The following is a 21,385-nucleotide window of genomic DNA, read 5'->3' on the forward strand; positions in this document are numbered from 1 at the left end:
TCTCACAAGTTTTCAGCTGTCTTCAGGTCGCTGCTGTGGACTTAACTGGGTGCTTGATAAACACAGCAGGAAAGACTTAAGTACTCTGGTTACCCAATTTTGGATCAATCTTATTAAAGTTCTTACCAAACTTCTTTATTACATATAAAGAAAAGAGACTGGCGTTTATTGAATACTTATGATATACCAAGTACTATACTACACACTTAGTATCTATATTTTGTTTCATTACTACAGAAAGAAATATCCATTTAAGAAACAAATTAACTGTAACTTACTAATACCATTGTCAGTACTGTAACTGTGTCAATAAGAAATACAATGTGTAGATGTATAAGATGATGTAAAAAACGATTAAATGCTTAAATTGATCTGAAGATTTTAGGTGATTTTTCAGTCCTGTGAAGAGAATTTTCAGGCTTGTCCCCGGCCCAATCCTGTAACCACTTTATTTTCTCCTTGTGCTCCAGCACTCTATTCAGGTCAACAGAAACACTTTAAAAATGGCATTTTCAGGCCGGGTGTGGTGGCTCAAGCCTGTAATCCCAGCACTTTGGGAGGCCGAGGCGGGTGGATCACGAGGTCAAGAGATCGAGACCATCCTGGTCAACATGGTGAAACCCCGTCTCTACTAAAAAGACAAAAAATTAGCTGGGCATGGTGGCACATGCCTGTAATCCCAGCTACTCAGGAGGCTGAGGCAGGAGAATTGCCTGAACCCAGGAGGTGGAGGTTGCGGTGAGCCGAGATTGCGCCATTGCACTCCAGCCTGGGTAACAAGAGTGAAACTCCGTCTCAAAAAAAAAAAAAAAAAAAAAGGCATTTTCAATGCGTTATCTCTTAACATTTACAAACCAGCTTATACTTTCTTTAATTCAGTTCATTACATAATAATAGAACTGAAGCAAAAATTATAAAATGTAGTAGCAATCACTGAGGCTGATATGAAAAGGAGTTTTATAGGTTGCAAAGTAAAATCAAATCAAAAACAGTAAATAATAACTAAACTATAAAACAGTGTCTCTCTAGAAGTGATTTTTCCTTTGACACTGCACAACCAAGTGGTTTTATTTGGCAAATATTGATACTGGAGTTGACTATTGCATAGTTGGTTCTTTACTTTTTGTTTTGCTCATATACATTTTCAAGTTGTATGACTTCTAAACATTTAAAAATAAACAGTAAAAAGTAAGTAGTCAGCCAAATAAGAGAAATGATCCTAGGAAAAATCACTATGCACTAATTTTTAATTTAGGAGTCAATTAACATCTGTTTCCTAGACAATTTTTATTCACAGAAAGAAATGTACAAAGGTCCTTCAATCCACAAATACTTTTTTTCCAAATTTATCTTAAGAAGTTAAAATTAGCATTCTGATTATTAAACCTAAAACTCTAGTTTTATTTCTATCTAAACAAATATTTCAAAGTCTGTAGTCAATTGTATTTTGTTCATTATCTGCATTATTCTGCCCCTAAGAAGTAGTTACTGACATAATACAGGAACATTCTGTTGCAGTAATGGAATGCCTAACTGGAAAAACAAACAACAGTAAAAGCTAGTTAACCCTGTTACCAAGCTACAGAGTATGACTCCTGTAGAATACTTTAAACATTTATTTTCTTCAAAAGACTTGAAAAACTATTCTTAGAATCCTTACAAAGAATCTGAAAGACTTTATAACACTGGTCAAACCAAGACTTTTTTTTTTTTATACAAAAAAAACCCTTTTTATTTCTATTTTAAAACATGGTAAGTCTATACAAATGACTCAGTTAACTATTGTACTGAGTCTTTTTTCTGTATTTTCTTTGTGCAGCCAGCAAATTTGGTAATAACAATGATTGAGTGAAATATATCTATATAGTGTGTGTGTGTGTGTGTGTATATATATGTGTGACGGTGTATATGTATGTATACTGACATTATTTCCTTGAAATAACCTCTTCTATTAAAATTATAGCATAATTTTTGGCTAAGGTCCAAAACTTGCTAGTCAAAATTCACTTCTGAAGGCAGCAGTCTCTGCTTAAAGTTTTAAGAAGGTCAAGACTGAAATCTAAAATATATTTTTAATATTTCAAAAGACCTAAGGTAAATAAAACATTGATATTTTTCAAGTTTAGTGATCTTAATGAAGCTCGTAGAAATTAATTTCTGAACACACAGATATTACTAACTTTGATAAAAATGTTTACATTTTTAAACATTTGTTTACCTAGAAGGTTCATCATAGATTATTTTCCTTCACCCTCACCTGTTCCCTTTAGCTGATTTTTATAATCAACTTTTAATTCTGTTCCCAGTTATATGCTGATAACTTCTAAAATTCTATCTTGAACTTGAAGCCCTCTCCTGATTTCCTATCTCTTCTACCCTTTTATTCCAAGAGTGGTTTGCATACTAGCAGCACTGGCATTACTTAGAGGCTTGATAGAAATGTGGCCTCTCAGGCCGTACCCTAGACTGATTCAACTTCTGCATCTCAACAAGATTTCCCAAGTGACTCATATGAACACTGAAGTTTGAGAAGCACTGTGCAAGACATTTCCAGACTGGCTGTTTTATAGACATCTCTACTTGAAATGTCCAAAACATGGTAGGTTACATATTTCTTAAGGTTAGCAAGATCCTTATGGTAGGGCCTCTACCTCCCTAACCAGATTTCTCTTTACACTACCTGTTTAATGATGTACATCCTAACAACAAAGAACCACTTGTTTTTGGACCCAGCATCCTGTTTTCTTACTATTGTGCTTTTGTTTGGGCCTGGATGCTGTTTACTATGTCCTCCTATGCCCCTCAGCCATTGTCTGACTCCCCACACTCAACTGTATTAAGAATTATCTTAGAGCCAAGGGCTCCAGGCATTCTTCCTGTAGGTTCCTCTTCTGCCTACACCCTTCCCCTATCAAGACTGGATTCAGTGCCCTCTTCTAGGCTCTTACATCTTTCACATTCTGCTATGTGTTACAATTATTATTATTATTTGCTACTAGAATGAGAATGCCCTGAGGGCAGGAATCATGCCTTATTTAGTCTTAAAACCTTAGTACCTAACACCATGCTGAAACTATATGGGGTATTCAATAAGTGTTTGCAGAGTGAATATTAAAGCAATAACCAAAACACTAAGTTTATTTGTTTGCAATTTCCTAATGAACTAGAGGCTGATTTTAGTGACAGTAATCTTCAATGGATTAAATCAATTTAAAGGATTAAAATGATTAATTTGGTAGCTAACATTTTTCATAAAAAAGATCATCGGGAGAAATGATAAAAAGGGTTCTTATTCTTTCTGGTAAAACTAGGAACTACTGAGTAATGTTTTATGGTAAGTTATGGCTGAAACAATTCTCAAAATTTAAGAAATTGATGACTTTTAAGACAGGCAGTAACTTTAAAGACCTCTTTTAAATCAACAGAACTCTATTTTTTAATAAATATGTTATGTGTGATCCCAGCTACTTGGGAAGCTGAGGCAAGAGAATTGCTTGCACCCAGGAGGTGGAGGTTCCAGTGAGCCAAGACTGTGCCACTGAACTACAGTCTCGGTGACAAGGTGAGACTGCTTCTCAAAAAAAAAAAAAAAAAAAAAAAAAATTATGTAGATGGATTACTTTTAAAGGGTTTAAGCTTTGTATTGAATCTGTGTTATTTTAATATCACTGTGTGGTGTTCAATATGTTTCTTAGTTGTAATTGAAAAGTTTCCTCCCTATTTCAGTCTCTTCAAGTGTTAGAAAAACTGTTTTCAAGAATACAGCAAAGAATCTCAGCTTTTACACAAAATGAATTCCTCCAAATTCAAGCTAAGAAAATGACCTAAATGATACATTTTTATAGAATTCCAAAGAAATGTAAATGCAAGTACAGTGTAATTTTAGAACTAATCTGGAAAAGCAGCAGTGTGAGAATAATCTTCCCACACACACCCCACCCACAAAAAAAAGCAAAGATTAAAAAAAAATTATCTATTGAAATAATATTTCACTTATCATTTAAAAAATCACAAAAGTAGGAAAAATTAAATATGCCCATCTAACTTTATAAGCAACTTATCTACTTTAAATAACATTTTATCCAGGATAGGGTATGAACTCACAAAGCTGAAAGTTTCTCTCAACTCAATCTGAAATACATTCAAGGATGAACCAGCCTGCAGGAAAGCAATAATGTGAGAGTAACACAGAAGAGGAGAACTAAATAAGAGGAAGATGGTGGCAGAATCATTTTTACATATCCATATGGAAAACATTGAAGCTGCTCTGTCAGGGTTCTAAGAACAACTAAAAGGAAAAAAAAAACACAAAAAAAATACCTGAATAAGGAAATGAATGAAAAGTATCTCCAGAGACCACAAAAAGACTTTCTTTCTTCTCCTTCTCAAAACGAGTGCTCATTTCTTCCTGAGATGCCTCTTCATCTTCCCTTTCTTCTTGAAGTCTTTTCATCCTTTCCATTAAGGCCTCTAGCTCACTTAGAGAGTCAACAATCTAGAACCAGATAAGATAATGTTGGGTGCTATTAATATTAAAAGTGTTCCAGTAAATGTGTCCATCTCCCAATGTCACCTAACTATGTGCAGTGGCACAGGCATAGTTATTAACTTCTTAAGTGAGTTTTTCACCAGTTTCAAAGGGAATCATGACAGATTCCAACATTTTCAGAAGTATGATTTTTTTTCAGTTATAAATATAAAAGCTTATAAGTATATATGTGTATATAATATCTAGAATTCTAGGATTTGGTGTGTATTAAATAGTATAGTTTAAAAATGAGACAGCACACTTTTTAACTGTTTGCTCTCAGAAGATATGTTTTCTCCATTGGTTGTTCCAGCATCTTATAAATACAAGTGTATTGTTTTGTGATCTACTATCTAAAGATCTAACATTAAAAGCATATGATCACTAGAATGCATCACTGTTTAGTCTTTATGATTTGCAGCAATTTGTATTTGCTTTAAAAGTCTCAAGATAAATCAAATTTTTACAGTAATAAAAATTATGCAAAAATATTTTAAGTATATAATATCTAAGTGGAGAACAATTCTCTCTAGATATTTTTAATATTAGAAGTTTAAAGCAAAAATAGTGAAGAAAAATGGCTAAGAAAACTAACCCCAAAGTTGCTGCCTGAAAGGGATGCATTCTCTATGTTGTTGTCATTAGCAAGATCACAAACGCAGAAATTGTTGACTGATATTAGCCTGAATCCATTGGAGATTTCTGGATCTCTCTCTGGATTGATACCACTACCAAAGACAAAGCTTGCCAAAGCATGATAATGTGCCAGTAGGACCACAGCATGTACCAGTTCAGGCAAAGACCAATTATTTTCTCCAGTTTTGACAAGTTTCTGAAATGAGAAAGGAAATCAGAGCAAATATCAAAATTCTAGAATGCTACAAAGCAATTTCAATGAAAATCTACCAATTTTCATATATCCATTTATAGTAATACAACTTAAAACATGTTTCACATGTTAAAGAAATGATTTTGGCCAATGCTCCATTAAAACTACCATGCCTAACAATACAATTATATCGTACCTTTTCCTAAATCTTATTATCCAATAGATCTTCTGCTTCCAAAGCATTTTTTGCTATTTTAATGAAATACTTTCAGAGAATCAAAGAACGGTGAAGCTAGATAGGACTTTAAAGATTATCGAACAAAACCATTCACTTTAAGGTTTATTGGAAACTTCATCCCACAAAATCATGAAAAACCCCAATTCAGCAAGACAAATTTCGGTTATCCTCTAGCTATCTTCTAATAGAGAAATACTCTGCAGCAGATGACAGAAAATGTAGAATACTACCTCACATTTGAATAAGAATTTTAAAAATTTCAAAGCACTTTTTCATATTCTGTATTTCACTTGACCTTCCAGCTGAATGATGAGATCACAAATGAAGCCATTATAAACAGTAATTCCTCCACCCACTTTGTCCAAGAGTGAATTCCACCCATTAAAGAATCCCTCAGGGATTCTTTCCCACTGGTGTTCATTTTCTCTCCCTTTCTCTCTCTCAAGGTGTGTGTGAGAATGCATGCGTGTTTGTGTGTGTATGTGTGTGGTGTGCGTGAAGGGGGAATCTCATCCCTCCCTTTCCCCTCTTTCCAAATCTAAAACTTTCATTTGGCTTACTTAATGGCTAAAACAAAACAAAAAAATAAAACTGCTTTCTTTTGCTTTACTCCCCATTATTTAACTTCACACACATACATAATTTAATATATTACCAAAATCTCAGAAAAGAAAAGAAAATCAGTCAAATTCTATCACCCTATGGTTGGGGAGATAGGGAAAGATTTGTTAAAGAACAAAATTACAGCTAGATAGAAGGAATAAATTCTAGTGTTCTATACCACTGTAGGATGATTAATAGTTTAACATACAGTTTCAAATAGCTAGAAGGAGGATGCTGAGCATTCCCAACACAAAGAAATAATAAATGAGATGATGGGTATCCTAATTAATCTGATCTCTATACATTATATATATCAAAATATCACTGTGTACCTCATGGATATGTCAAAAATAAAATTTAAAAAACAGACATTAAGACAAAAATATCATTATTGCAATTTATAATAATGTAAATAAAAGTCATTATTTAATAATAAAAGAATATACACCAGAAAAATATACTTGCTTTACATCTCTATGCACCTAACGTTGTAGCATAAATGTATTAAATGGTTGCAATACTGACTGAAAAAAATTCTACCACTTTTATGTATCTTCTTTTCTCTATTATAATTATACAGTTATAACTACCTATGTCTCTATTTTTCTGATTTTCAAATTTGACATTTTGATGTGTTCATTTTTCATAAGGCCACAGTCATTAATTTTTAAGCAATGCCTATACTATGCATCAATGGATGTACTTAACTACTTCTCCTTTCCTGTAACATTATTCACATTCTAATTTTGTTTTATTTGCTTCTATAAACAGCATCTTCATGCTATAGTTTTGTTCTTATTTTAGAAACATTTCCTAATAGGATTTTTAGAACAAAGAGTATTAATATTTGTATGACTTCTGATATTACTGCCAAAGAGCTTTCCAAAAGGATTGGTAGGATTTACAATGCCTTCACCAATCTTTGCAGGATTATCATTAAACCTGAAAGGACAGCCAACACTCATCATCTCTAATTTCTTGCCTCACATTCATTTCTGCTTTAAAAAATTCATTACAATCTGGTTTCTATTACAAGCAAACTCCTGAAGCTACATTTACTAAGATTACACATGACCTCCCAAATGGTCAAATCTTACTATTTCTTTTTAGTCCTTATTTTATTTGATCTCTACAGAATTTACATTGTTTACTTTCTCCCTTCTTGACATTAATCTCTCTTGACTTCAACAATTCCACAGTTTGAGGAGAGAAGTATACTTTCTACCCTGAGATAAACCTTTCTCTATTGCTTCCTTCCTTGTGTATTATCTTTTTGGATGGACCATTCATTCCTTCAAGCTGACCTTTGCTTATCTGTAAACTATTCAATTTTACTTTTAACTCACATTTTATCTTGAATTAAAGACCTGTATTTCCTTTAGTAACTAGACATCACTTTGCGGATGTCATCACTTGTTGCTGTCAGCCTGTGTATGCTCATGTCATGAAGAAGGACACCTTAGTCATTCTCTTGTCCTGTTTTCTCCATCCTGATATCCTACCAGTCACCAAAGTCCTGCTTATCCTCATGCAGAATAATTACTATAATCTTATCCTTCCTATGTATCTCCCATGCCTTTAAAAAACAAATCACCTCTGAGGTATAGTACTGTGACTGGTCTCACTGCTTCTAGTCTGTACAATCTGTAATTTATCTTCTATATCATCTAATGTATTTATATTATAACTTGGCATGAAAACATTTAATGATTCTCAATTCTCTATCATATTGATCTCCATGGTCTTGTGATCAAATGTACTTCCAAAAGTAACAATTGCGGGGGGGGTCTAACCCTGGATATTATGTGTATTTATTTGTAAATTTATACACATAAAATATATTTTATATAATTTCCATATGTATTCTGTAATAACATAAAATACACAAATACAAAATTTTAGAAGAATATCCACAAATATTTGGTAATATTTTGGAGAATTTTCTTGTGTATACCCTGAGTACCGTAACAACCCTGACGACCATAACTTTCTGAAATAAAATACAAATTCTTTAATACAGTATTCATTGGGTCGTACAATATGATCTCAATTCTTCCCAGTTCCCACCTTACATAAACATCCTTACACTTCAATAATCTGAAACTGTTGGCTATTCTTCCAATATACCATAATATTAAATACTCTGTTCTTTCTCTGAAATGCCCTGCTCTACTTGAAAACTCCCACTTGTTCAAGACCTAGTTCAAACATTACCTCTTTCAGAAAAGAAACTTTCTGGTCCCATTCTTTTTGTTCATACATTCATACACTGTTGTGCAGTGATTATTGTCATTACCCTTTTCTTCTTCTTCTCTAGACTCCAAGCAAATCTATGGGCAGGGTCTTTATCTTTCCCCACCGAAGTATCTGGCACAGAGTAATTAAGATATGACATTAAAAATAATGATTAGGGTGGGAGTGGTGGCTCACACTTATAATCCCAGCACTTTGGGAGGCTAAGGCAGGTGGATCACAAGGTCAGGAGTACAAGACCAGCCTGGCCAAGTTGGTGAAACCACATCTCTACGAAAAATACAAAAAAAATTAGCTGGGCACGGTGGCAGGTGCCTGTAATCCCAGCTGCTCAGGAGGCTGAGGCAAGAGAATCGCTTGAACCTGAGGGTTGGAGGTTGCGGTGAGCCGAGATTGTGCCACTGCACTCCAGCCTGGGTGACAGAGTGAGACTGTCTCAAAATAAATAAATAAGATTAATTCCTCTATCTAGCTAACATATGATCAAATCAGAACATAAATCTAAAGACAGCATCATGCTTCAGATTCCCAGGCAGATCATCAAATCTGAGAGCATACAGACTGATAAACACTACATTTGGTTGAAAGGGCAAATAACAAAATAGTCTAACGAGAGGATAAAAAAACCAAGGTCGTTTCTATGCATTAGGGACAGAGATTTTAAGAATTTTCTACTGATAATTTAAATGATAGCTCCCATCTATTGAATAATTAACCATGTGCCAAGAATAGTGCTAAGCATACTGAATAATGACCTCACCCTGTAGGGCTTTGATGGAAGTACCATCAGAAGTACAAGTGCTCTCAGTCGATCACGACAACTCTATTTCTCATCTAAGCTTGAGTTTTAAAAGGCATTTAAGCATTCACACGCCAGCTGGCAAATCACTGTTTTATTTGCAAAATCACTTTTTGAAAATCTAAAAATTATGAAATGTTAGAACTATAAAAGAGTTTAAAACTCATGTAATCTAGCTCCCTCATTCTGTAGAGGGGAGAACTGAAGCCCATAGAAGTTAATTTACAAACTTGTAACAGAGTACAGACTAGATCCCAGGCATCCTATTATGCTAGTGTACTTTCTTTGTTCTACGTACTACTTAAAAACAGAAACCAAATTTTCTCATAGCCATTCACCAAAGTACTTGTATAAGCTAATTCATGATTAAAGAGAAGTATTCATTTACGTTTAATTAAACCTACTTTCTAAATTTACCTTTTCTACAATTATTAAGACACTATTATTTATATTTCAAGCTCCTAATATACAAGTATGTAAAAATTAAGTCCTAAGAAAATTCCTTTTTATTTCAAAGAAACACTCAGTACCTGAATGTGTTCTTTTGTGATCAGCCAAGGTCGGTGTGCTAGCAGCTTATTAATTTCATTAAGATTTTTCAGTCTTTGTGGCACATACTCCAAACCATTCAACCACTCAGCAATACCTCCAGTCTTTAAAAATTCATCCACATGCATGTTTATTAAGTAAGAACACTGATGTCTAGCTGCAGCCTAAAGCACAAACAAAAGAATTCATTGATAAAAGTATCACGGTAGAGTTTCATCCCACTATTTCTAAACAAATAATTCGGATGGAGTTAATGATTTTTATAGCCAATACCTCTTTTCTTACAGAACCATTTTTCTAAAACGTCCATCATAATGATGTAATCAATTCAATACATGAAGTTGATACTTGTATAAGCAAATAATTGTCACCTGAAGCCATTTATTTCCTTGTCTGGAAGTTGGTATAGATTAAGCCGGAGCCCACTTTCTAGCTATGAATAGGAAATACACTTCCTTTTCAATATGATAAATGTATCTACTATATTCTACTTAAAACATAAATCTCATTAACTTATATTCTAATAACTCAGGATTCATCCTAATTTGAGTACTTCTCTTATCCTTTTTAAGATAAATGTGACTTCAGTCATATTTGCACACATCCTCCTACTCAGATGACATGGAAGCTCACTGACCCTTTTCTTCCTATGCAGTCAGAATCAGCCCTCAATTGACCTCTTTTTTCCTCAGGGCTCCTTCTCAGTAAAACAGTATTATTTTATTCTTTCTGTTCTCTGCATTTTATTTCTGTTGCGTTTTGTGAGCGTTCTAAGTCTGTGTTCAGCCTTACTGTCATCAAAACCTTAAGCTATAATTTTAGCTCAGTCAAGTTCATCATTCAATAAAACACGGAATGTTGGTTTTTGTTGTGGTTGTGTAAAACTTCAGTGAGACTATAAAAAAGACAACCAAATCAAACGTGGTCAAACTTAATCTGCTAACTCCTGGCTAGTTTATGCCAGCCCTATCAGTCCAGTTTCTTCCCTAATTTCTCCAAATATTTAGCACTTGCATCATGTTCTTGTTCTTCTTTTTCTCCATTAAAGTCCAACACAGAGAAAACTTTATAATTCTCCTCCCTGACCTCTACTGCTTGCCAATAACTAGTTAACCAGTTTGTAATAAGAAATATACTTAGAAGGTTACAATTCATTCAAGAATTCTTCTCTCATTCAGATTCTCCATTAATGCTGACTGATAATTTCCTCTTATTTGGCCAAATTAGTGATATTCTTTATGTATAAAATTACTAAGAAAAAATGTCATGAACTTGGGTTTTTATAAAAACAAGGTGTCAAGAAAAAAGACAAAACTTGTGAGATATTACATTGCATGCTATAAGTGTCTTTAATTGTAAGAGATTAAATATGAAAAAGATTTTATTGAAAATTAAATGAGAAACACTGAGTGCATTAAGTGGCTTAACATATTACAAATGTATCCAAGAAACTTGGTATCTAAAAGGCCATAGGCTTCTTCAATTCCTAAATTATACTTAGCTTTATACACACATGGGCACATACACATATTTTGGAAGGGAGAAAGAATAAGTCAGGAAGATTTATCCAAATACAGGAAATAAGCACCTACCATTATTGCAATATAGTGCCTGTATGGTAGAGGAAGGGGACCATCCATGCGCAACATGTAAAACTGGCTCCGCAAGAAAGACTCCAGGTACTGAGTGTGTAAACTCATGACCTGGGTGATGTTGTCCAGACGACCAGATGTAGAGTATTCTTCCACAAGAAAGTTAGTACGTTCAACCACTGTGTTTGCTTGGACAACCTTATAACCAAACACAAAATAAAGTGACTACTGAGACATAAACACACCCTTGGTTTACATAAATTATGCCACTATTGAAGCAAATGAATATTCATTTGATATTAACAGACACTGAAATTATGCAGTTGCTCATACTGGAAACAGAAATTTAAAAAAAAAGCACCATTCATTTTTGGCTCTGGTACCACAATTTATTAAACAACAAATGTTAAATTATCAAACATTATACACACAGCTATGAAAGTGAAGAAAAGCTGCTTCCATCTGTTTTGCCATATTTTTCAGGGCCCGTTTGCCTGTCCATTGTCACACCAATGTGTGGTAAAGCACAAGCAGCAGCATCTGATTACGTACATTTACAATTTCATCTCATCAGCCTATGAAGATAAGCACATCATTTTTAGGCAGATATTTTCAGACGAATCCTTTGATTGCTTTTGTGATTCAACATAAAAAGAGCTTTCTCAAGTCTTGTCAGGGACAAAGGAATATACGATAATTTGTAGAAAAGTGTTAATTGAAAAATTAATGAGGACACTTGAATACTGTTATTTCTATCTTGAGCCTAACAATATTAATTACTAAAAACAAGGCAAGTTATTAAAATGGACATTCTCCATCCTAGGAAATCAAAAGAGCTTTTTCAAAAATAGATTACTTATATGTAGCTTCATACACAATGACAGTTTGGGCATCACACCAAGAACTGGCTCTGAAAGTGTTAAGAGCTTATTAGCACATTGTAGAAAGACCCAACCCTGTGGGCGTTAATGGACATGAAATGCGTAATTCTAGGAGTGGTTCATTGTTTATTCGTATTTCAGAATTAGAGGTCTAGACTTATTTTAGAGATAAGGAAACAGATAAGAGATTAAATTCAAGCTCATGCACCTTATTAATAACAGAGCCTGGTCTAGAATCCAGATTGACTGAAGTTCAGACTAATGATCTTTCCAAACATCCACACTGCTATTAAGAAACTGTTTACTCTTCAGAGCTGGCTTCAGTCTTTTTTGAAAAATAAATACAAATTATACAAAGGCACTACTGACTTAGGGAAATTTAATCCCAGAGGAAATACAATGTTTGAAAAGTATAAATTGTGAGGAAATGTTAATTATAATGGTATAACTCATTATGGAGCCAAGTATACTTTGATTTGCTCACTTCTCCACCATTTTGTCAACTACAGGGACTAAGTTAAAAATATAATGGGATCCCAATGAAAGACATAATTATGAATAGAATATTTGTTATTTTTGTTTTACTTTCCCCAGCAGAAGTTTCTTCTAACTGGATGCTTATGATACATTAACAGATTCATATGATGCAATGAATCCTAAAAACCAGATTATCTTCAAATATATACTGTGAAAAATGACTGTGCTGCAGGAAGTCTTTGTATGTATTAGGCAGTTTAGAGCAGCCTCAAGCTATCTGAGAAAAATAGGCATAAGCACAGCAGTTTCTCCATTGCATGGTCCTCACCCAGATTAACTGTTGTTACTAAGCTCCCAAAATGTTACGTCACTTTGGATTTGCACTTAAGTGGTAAAGTCACTAAAAAAGTGATTTGATAATAAAAAAACTGTCGACTGGTATTATTCTATTTCAATGATCTGGTATTATTCTATTTCTACTAGTCCCTTCTTTTAAGACAATGCTTGGCACATAATCGGCGCTCTATAAATATCTGTGAAGCTGAAAAGAAAATATCTCCATGGTTTTCTGATATGTGAATAAGAAACTCAAGAGTAAAATATATTCTTACTTCCATATTAAAAAGAGATATTCTTTGATACAATGAAATTATTTTTAAATTATATTTTGTATATTTTAAGACAGATAAACTTACTTCCTTCTCTGGAATAAAGGCACTTGGTCCTCTTGTCAAGGGTTGAGACACTCTGATTCTTTTATCCTATTTTTAAAAGAAAAGTTTTATCTATTAATGATGAATTTCTAAGAAATGTTAAATTTGTACACATTCATTGCTAAGGTACTAAAATAAATACAATAAATCGTTAAATAAAATTATGTGTAACCAGAATAAGTGTAGAGTCTCAAATCAAAGAAAACCCATAGGGCCATTGTGTGGATGAGATAATGGGGCAAATGCCTACCATAGTGCCAAGTACAGCACAGCCTCCTCAAAATGTCATATCCTTTAGTCACAGTCTACATTATAGACTTTAAACCCGTATTTGATATGCCTGAAAACCATTAACCTCCATAATAAAATTGTGTCTTATAGTAGTACTCTGTTAGACATCAATTTGAAAACTAAAGGTTAAATTCAACGAGAATTCCATAACAACTCTCCAAAGCAATTACCTAACCTGTGGTTTTTTTTTCCCTAAAAAAGCAATAAGCATATCTAATATGAAGTTTTGAAACCCTAGGAAAAATGTAAAAATTAGAGGGAAGTTTAGTTCAATATAAAGAATGGAAAAAATACTGATTTTAATTGTTCTATTTGCTATTCTATTGGTGGTATTAACAATTGATAAATTGCCAATGGTATGTCTGAGTGCTGATTTAAGTTTTTAAAAATTCTGTTAACTTTTTAAATTGAAAAATATTTTAGTATCCTCATTTAAGTGTGATATAAGCCATAAAAATTCTAATAGGAGAATAGGGTCCTTCTTCTCTCCCTTCCATTCTCCCCACCTTACTAGGCAATCTGAGTGTTTTTCAGTCCTTACAATCAAACAGCCTATTAAACACAAAATAGTTACTTAAATTTCTTAAATCCTTTACTTCATTAGGAAGCAGTTAAAAAAGAAATTGGTGAAAGTTAGGTAGTCAGGCATTCAACATGATTTTTTTTCAGAGCCTGATTAGGTACTGTTATAGACTCTGAGGATACAGGGTGAGGCAAACAGATAGGCTCTCTGCCCTCATGAGCTTAGCACACAATCTTCATCAATTTTCAAGGTTCTGTTGAAATAAATATATTAAACAATAGTACTCTTAACCTGGTAAAGTTTCAGAAATAACTAGGCATCTAGGTTATATTTACAAAATGATGACAGAGGCCTCAATCTCCTGGTCAACTACACTGGAGGACTGCATGTTAAGAGGACAAAGAATTCGTATATTGGTATTTCTTGTCTATGTCAACCAAATCTAGATTTACCCAGAGAGATAATTTAAAGGAAAATAACAGGTTTCTTCCTTTTGCTAGCCTCCATAAGATACAGAAAAAAAAAAATTCTAAGACTCTCTGTATGACTGAATTAACTACGAGGTTATAGTAAGCTAGGATTGTACCACTGTACTCCAGCCCGGGTGACAGAGTGAGACCTCATCTCACTAAACAACCACAACAAAAAACTTAATGAAGTAGTATATGAAAAGCAATTTTCTGGACAAGTATTTATTTCAAATGAACAAAGCAGCTGGAAAAACTAATTATGAGGAAAAATTATAGGTTTGAGGTTGAAATCTTTAAATAATAAAAAATACATAAAACTTAGAGAATATGTAGGGAGAGCAAAACATAAACTCTTTTAGATGCACAGTGGGATTTTGGAAACAAAGAATGATTTGTTAAGTTTGTTTATAAAAACCACAATTTGATACTGTTAGCAACTAAATTTACCTTTAAATGTTTGAGATGATTATTTTGAATCTTTTCTGGAACAGAAAAGATTTAAATCGAAAAAACATTTTCATTATAAATGGAACTGAAAGGTACTGCACTTAAATGAATATAACATCCCTTAGTGTTTAGCAGCTGAAAAAAAGCAACTTAATTTCATTTGTGTCAACACTGATTTCTTCATTTATTCAGCAAACATTAATTGAGCATTTACAATGTGCTTGGCATAGTGAGGACACAAGAAAGAATTAGACTGGAAGAAATGCATACAACTAACTATGGCATATGACATACACCACAGCAGATGCATACAAAAAGTGACAAAAGAAGACATCATTTTAGCAATTATCATTTACTTAGTCATTTTCCTACTGTTGAACATTTTAGCTATATACAGTTTTCACTCTTATATGTAATCCTGTGATGAGCACCTTCACATAAAAATACTTGGGACATATTTTGCGGTGTTTACAATAGTTTCTTTAGAAGATTCCCAGAAGTGGACTTACTGTGGCTTGGGTTATAAATATCTCTAAACTTCTTGTTGCTTACTGCCAATATGCTAACAAAAATGTCTTACCAATTTTATTTTCATCAGCTGAGAAAATGTGCACTTAACTCGCTAATTTCAAAAGAAAAATACAGCATCCAAAAATGTGTTTGAAGCATTTTATTGTATGCTTATTTGTAGTAAAAAGTTCTTAAGCAGAGACATGGATCAGACATGTGTTTTTAATAGTGTTGAGGGTGACATAGCCCTGGGCCTGAGAGGGAAAAATCCCAGCTGGGAAGCTCTGGTAATAGTCTAGGAGAAAGAAAATATGGCCTGACCTAAAACATAAAGGAAAACTGACACAATTTTTAAGTTTTACCATCATGTATTCTTCCTCAATTATATTTTTCAATGTTGCCACTTTTCAAACGATCAGCTTAGTTTCTGCTTCTCCATGAGGAGAATCTTTTCTGGTAAGGACTCTACTACTGTATTGTCTCAGTTGGCTGCTCTGTATATTCACAGGAAGGTGAAAAACAATTTTAAAAATGATCAAAGCTGTTCATAAATTCTACTTTAAACACATTTCATTCTGAAAATTCATTTCCACCCACTTTTCTATTGCTGTAAGCTTTTAAAGTAAGATAAAATACAAAAGAAATAGGAGGGACTATATCAAAAATATTGATTTTTTAAAGATAAGACCACAAGCTAGAGTTCTGGTCAAATTATAATGTCTTTACCCCACCTTTCTTTCAAATCCCAAATGTCCAAGGACCAAGTTCCTACTTGACTCATACTCTAACTTTTCTTAAGTCTCTAGATCAATATTGTCCAACATGGTAAGCATCAGCCACACATGGCTAAATTTAAATGAATTAAAGTTAAAAACAGTTTCTCAGCCACATTAACCAATTTCAGGTGCTCGGTAGCCACATAGGGCCATGGGAACTTGACAGGACAGTGCAGACATTTCCATCTTCCACTGCAGAGTTCTACTGAACAGTGCTACTCTGAACCCATTTGGTTTTGCTTTTTTAAAACTGCATTTTCAGACACTTTTATACCTTTTTGAAATGTTAAATGACATTTAACATTTAACAGTAAGCTCTGCAGAGTTACTGGTTTGATGGTCACACCTACGCAATCGCAGAACCAAGCATTTTAGTGTAATTGCAGAAATGCTCTCAACCAATCAACCTAATTTGCCCGAATAGGGGCAAATAAGGAAGAAAAAAATTATCAGCCAGTTTCAAGGATCCTTGTCTCAATTTCTGCTTACAATTACAGTCTCCAGAAAGTATCAAGGGCACATTCACTTTCCTTCTTTCCTTCTCCCTTAGTGGTAATACATACCTACATATGTACCTACATACATACAAAACACCCAAGATTTACCCTCTTAAATTAAGTGTACAATCCCAGTTTTGTTAACTATATGCATAACGTTTTACAGAAGAAGTCTAGGACTTTTTCATCTTGCGTAACTGAAATTTTATTGCCATTGAACAGCAACTCCCATTTCTTCATATCCCCAGTTCTAGGAACCACCATACTGCTTTTTGCTTTTTATGTAAACACGGTCTTCTGATCACAGCTGAGATTACCCTACGTGATCCCCAGCTCTCTTACCTTTTTGCACAAATCATATCTACCTCCTTCTAGGCAATTCTCTCATTGCTGAGCTTCCATATCGCTTTGTCTCACAACTCACTAACTTCTTTGATCATTTACTTTTATATGTTTCCTAGATGTTCCTTGCATCTCCTTCCTTATAAATATTGATTCTCTCAAGTCAATGTTCTCGTCTATGGCTTCCATATTCTTTCCATAAAATTCTACTTACATTTATTACGGTCACTATATTGTAGGGAAGACAATGGAGCAGATGAAGAAAAAAATAAAGGCATATGATATGAAAATGAGCAAACCATCCAACTGTCTCCTGAATCTTTTATATCTAGAGACGAACTAGCCAGCTCTTCTCTGCCCTCCAGTCTGGCTTTGGGTATTTTGTGACATCACCTGGATGCAACATCAGCATCTTAAAATCAACATGGTTAAAACAAATCTTCTATCTCAAACCAGCTGTTCCTCCTTACTTTCCTCTGTAGATATAAAATCACCACATATACCAGCACCCCTCATTCAGATTCACAGTTATCTTCGACTCTTTATCCTAGGGGTCTGCATTCAAACAGTTGCCAAATCCTCTATCTTTTACCAACTAAATCTTTAAGTCATCCTTTCCACAGCCCCTTCTCAATTTTAAGATTTCTCTCATGCCAAGAAATCTTTTCCCCTCACAACTGAGAATAATGTCAATTCTAGGCTGTAGCTTTTCCCCATTGTTGGGAAGCTCTGATAAACCACCACATAAAAATGTAAAACATACAAAGCATAATACAAAATATTTTTATTTTTCTTCTGCTTATTTTCCTCAATGTCAAAAATGACCGCAAAACTAAAACAGCTATAATTTTTCAACAGATGCTATCTGATTCGAAAAATGCAAGGGTTGCTCTACGCTATGAGTGAAAATAAGCAGTAGCTGCACTAATTTTGAGGAATAATACTGCCACATTTTTCTCTAAATGTTTAAGCTAAAGCTACTATCTTATTTGGGGAAATAAACGAGTTTGATTATTTAGTCAAAGATCTAGTAAATCTTAGACAATGGCTTTTAAATAATAAATCTTGTTCAGTTTCTGTGAAGACCCAAAGCAAGTGCTAAGAGTTTCTTTCACTGTCACTAGCCACATGCGCCTATTTAAATTTAAGCTGATTAACTTTAAATAAAGAATTTAGAGTTCAACTGCACTAGCCATATGTCAAGTGTTTAATAGCCACATGTGGCTACTGGGTACTGTTCTGGACACTGCCAAAGGTTCTATGGTATAGTGTTGCTTCCTCATACTGCTCAGCTGCAAGGATAATACAAAGATATAAAATGCCTACAAAATCAGGAATAAACAGCGTAATAAACATGTACTGAAGAACTTTCATAGAAATAAAAAATTGATTTGGATGTTAAAACTGAAAAACCTAATAAAACCAACCAATTAACCTTAATAACAGAGGAGTTGAGAGATACCATGCTTCAGAGTCTTAATTTGATGACAACTTTGAAATCACTAAAAACAATGAAAAAAATTCTCTAAAATGTTGACTTGTGTTAAAAAATGTAAATTTAAGAAATTTTAAACAGAAATAACTTTAATCATGATTTTCAAAATTTACTTTTTTAATAAAATCTAATAATTTTAATCAAGAAAAAACTAGTTATATAATAGAAACTCACACCTTCTATGTGTCACTTGTATGTGCTCTAAGAGATTATTTTACAAGGTTTATAATCTCAAGAATGCTACGATTAGGAAAATTCATTTTTACAGATATCTCATTATAGCTGAAAAAAGTTATGTTTGAAATTCATCAGTTGAGATTACGCTTATTAAGTAATTATCTGCTGAAAAACAACACTGAAAGGATGAATTATATTTAGAAAATTACTTATTTGACACTTAACAAGCTAAGCACCTTATTAGATCTCTTTATATAAATTGATCCCAACAGATTTTTAAGATACTTGTATTTGGAAGTTAGAAACTCTTAAAATTTTAAGTCTTTAGGAGCAATCAGCAAATTACTTGCCCCTAAAAGACTGACTTCTAAATAAAATTAATTGCTGCACTTTAAGGTACTAAATGCTTTATAGTAAATTATTAAAATTAATATTCATTTATCTTTTTCAGTATATTTCATTAGAAATGGAAAAGCAAAAACATGCTTTTCTATCCATTAAGATGTAAAGGTTGCCTGTAATTTATCTCTGTAGAGAAGAAAAATATTAAGAGCAAAAGGTATAATTTACATAGAAACACTTAAGGATCTTTTTTTAAAAGAAAATCTGTTCAACATATAAAATATACCAGAAAAGTAAAATTTGACTCCATAGAGTATGCCACAATTTTTAAAGATATCCTTAGAAGATAATAGTGTCAACATTCTTTTTTAAATGTACTACAATTACAAAATACCTTAAATACAAAATACGTGCCCCAAACAAAATTTTTAAGCGTGAATGTAAGAAAGACAATTGTAATGGTATATATATGTATAAATAGTAAATTTCAGTTTTTGACTTTTTGTTATAGATAATCCATTTTCGCAGAAACACTGTAACCAAAAAAAAGTAGGTATGGACAGGCAGCTTTATGCTATGAAATAATGCTGATGTAACCCCAAGTGAGAAAACGACAGGTTTTAAATGAATAATAATGGATTGGTATTTTTATAGGAAACTTAACTTTAAAGACAGTCACTGACTGGAACATAAATTCTATTTCCACTATTTCTAAAAGAAAAATCCAAAAGACGATTTAAAAAATTGCGACTTCTATTCAATATTAAAATACGTATTGATGTTTATGAGATTACAATAACTGAGATCCAAGGTCATTCCATAAGAAAAGATCTGAAAGCAGAAAATGGCAATGGCATTAAGGGTGAGAATCTTTTAAATTACACCAACATCTCTTCTTTTACTTGAAGCTAGAGTGGTTCAAGCAACCACTGAGCATCAGAAGCCCAGCAGATACTACAGGGGTGTCAGAAATTCACTGAAACTCCAAAGAGCACTCAAAATTCTCCTTCATAATGGGGAATCTGATCTCATCCTACAGGCCTCAGACTTTAAGAGTGAACTCCTTTTAACTGAGCTATTAGAAACAAGGCTATCAAGTCCTTCCTGCAACAGTTTTACCTCTGGGTAGTCATTTGAGGAACATTGAAAAGATCTTATTACTAATAGCGTGAAATCTAACCTTCTTCTACAATATATAAGAAATTCAGTTTTTAACTTGAACTCTCACAACATTTCCACTCAAAAGTACTGTAGGTTATCAACTGTATTATAGCAATTGCTTTAACTCCTCTGTCTCTACTAAGTCATCAGTTCCTTGCAGGCTGGCTGTATAGTACTTTGTTCATCTCTGACTACTTCAACCTTAGAATGGTGTACATGTGAGGCAAACTTCTGGTCTAGTTTTTACAGCTTTATGTAATAATGATCATTTGCATAGCAGTATTTTTTTTTTCTATTTCACTTTTCCAAAAGAAATGTTTCTAAGAAATAATATATTATGATTAAGCAACTCTCATTAAAAAAAAAAAAATCTTGGTGTGCCATTTAGTAAGAACCATTACATAATTTTACTTGTTTTACTAACTGTGAGCCCACAGCTACACAAGCTCACCTAGTGAGTACTCTGGAAATGGTAGCCATGAGTACTGCTATTAGGGGAAACTGGCAGTAGTACTTATTGCAGTAGAAGCAGTTAAGTATTCAAAGACAAACGGATTCATCCGAGTACTAAAATAATTAAAAATAATAATTAAAAATGTGTATCCACAGAGCAAAGGGAAGCTAATGAGTTTAATTTGGATTGCAGTATAGCTGAGTTTCTAAACAAGCTTTTGCTTGGCTAGTAACAAAATCCCTTATTTTTTACTCATTAGAACACATAGTGAATTTGTTCAAAGTGCAAGCGAGTTTTTATATTTATACACTGACTCTGGAGTGGCAAGCTTCTGAAAACAAAAGGACTACTTCAAGGTAGCCCTAGAACCCTGTACGACCCCAGCATTGTACAAATCTACAAAAATGGAAATAATTAAGAACAAATGCTGTAAGAGTG

General features: G+C 33.4%; 1 protein-coding gene across 1 annotated transcript in view; it reads right to left on the reverse strand.

The window, feature by feature from the left end:
* Nucleotides 1-21,385, reverse strand: part of SESN3 (sestrin 3) — a 68,078-nt gene that overhangs the window by 14,736 nt on the left and 31,957 nt on the right. Inside the window, exons 2-6 of the mRNA XM_010332757.3 lie at nucleotides 13,445-13,510; nucleotides 11,392-11,589; nucleotides 9,781-9,963; nucleotides 5,124-5,360; nucleotides 4,321-4,495 (exon numbers count right to left, since the gene is read on the reverse strand). Coding sequence (XP_010331059.2) covers nucleotides 4,321-4,495; nucleotides 5,124-5,360; nucleotides 9,781-9,963; nucleotides 11,392-11,589; nucleotides 13,445-13,510 — 859 coding nt within the window. The remainder of the gene's footprint in view (nucleotides 1-4,320; nucleotides 4,496-5,123; nucleotides 5,361-9,780; nucleotides 9,964-11,391; nucleotides 11,590-13,444; nucleotides 13,511-21,385) is intronic.

The sequence above is a fragment of the Saimiri boliviensis genome, chromosome 6 (genome assembly GCF_048565385.1).
Source record: "Saimiri boliviensis isolate mSaiBol1 chromosome 6, mSaiBol1.pri, whole genome shotgun sequence".
Taxonomy (NCBI): Eukaryota; Metazoa; Chordata; class Mammalia; order Primates; family Cebidae; genus Saimiri; species Saimiri boliviensis.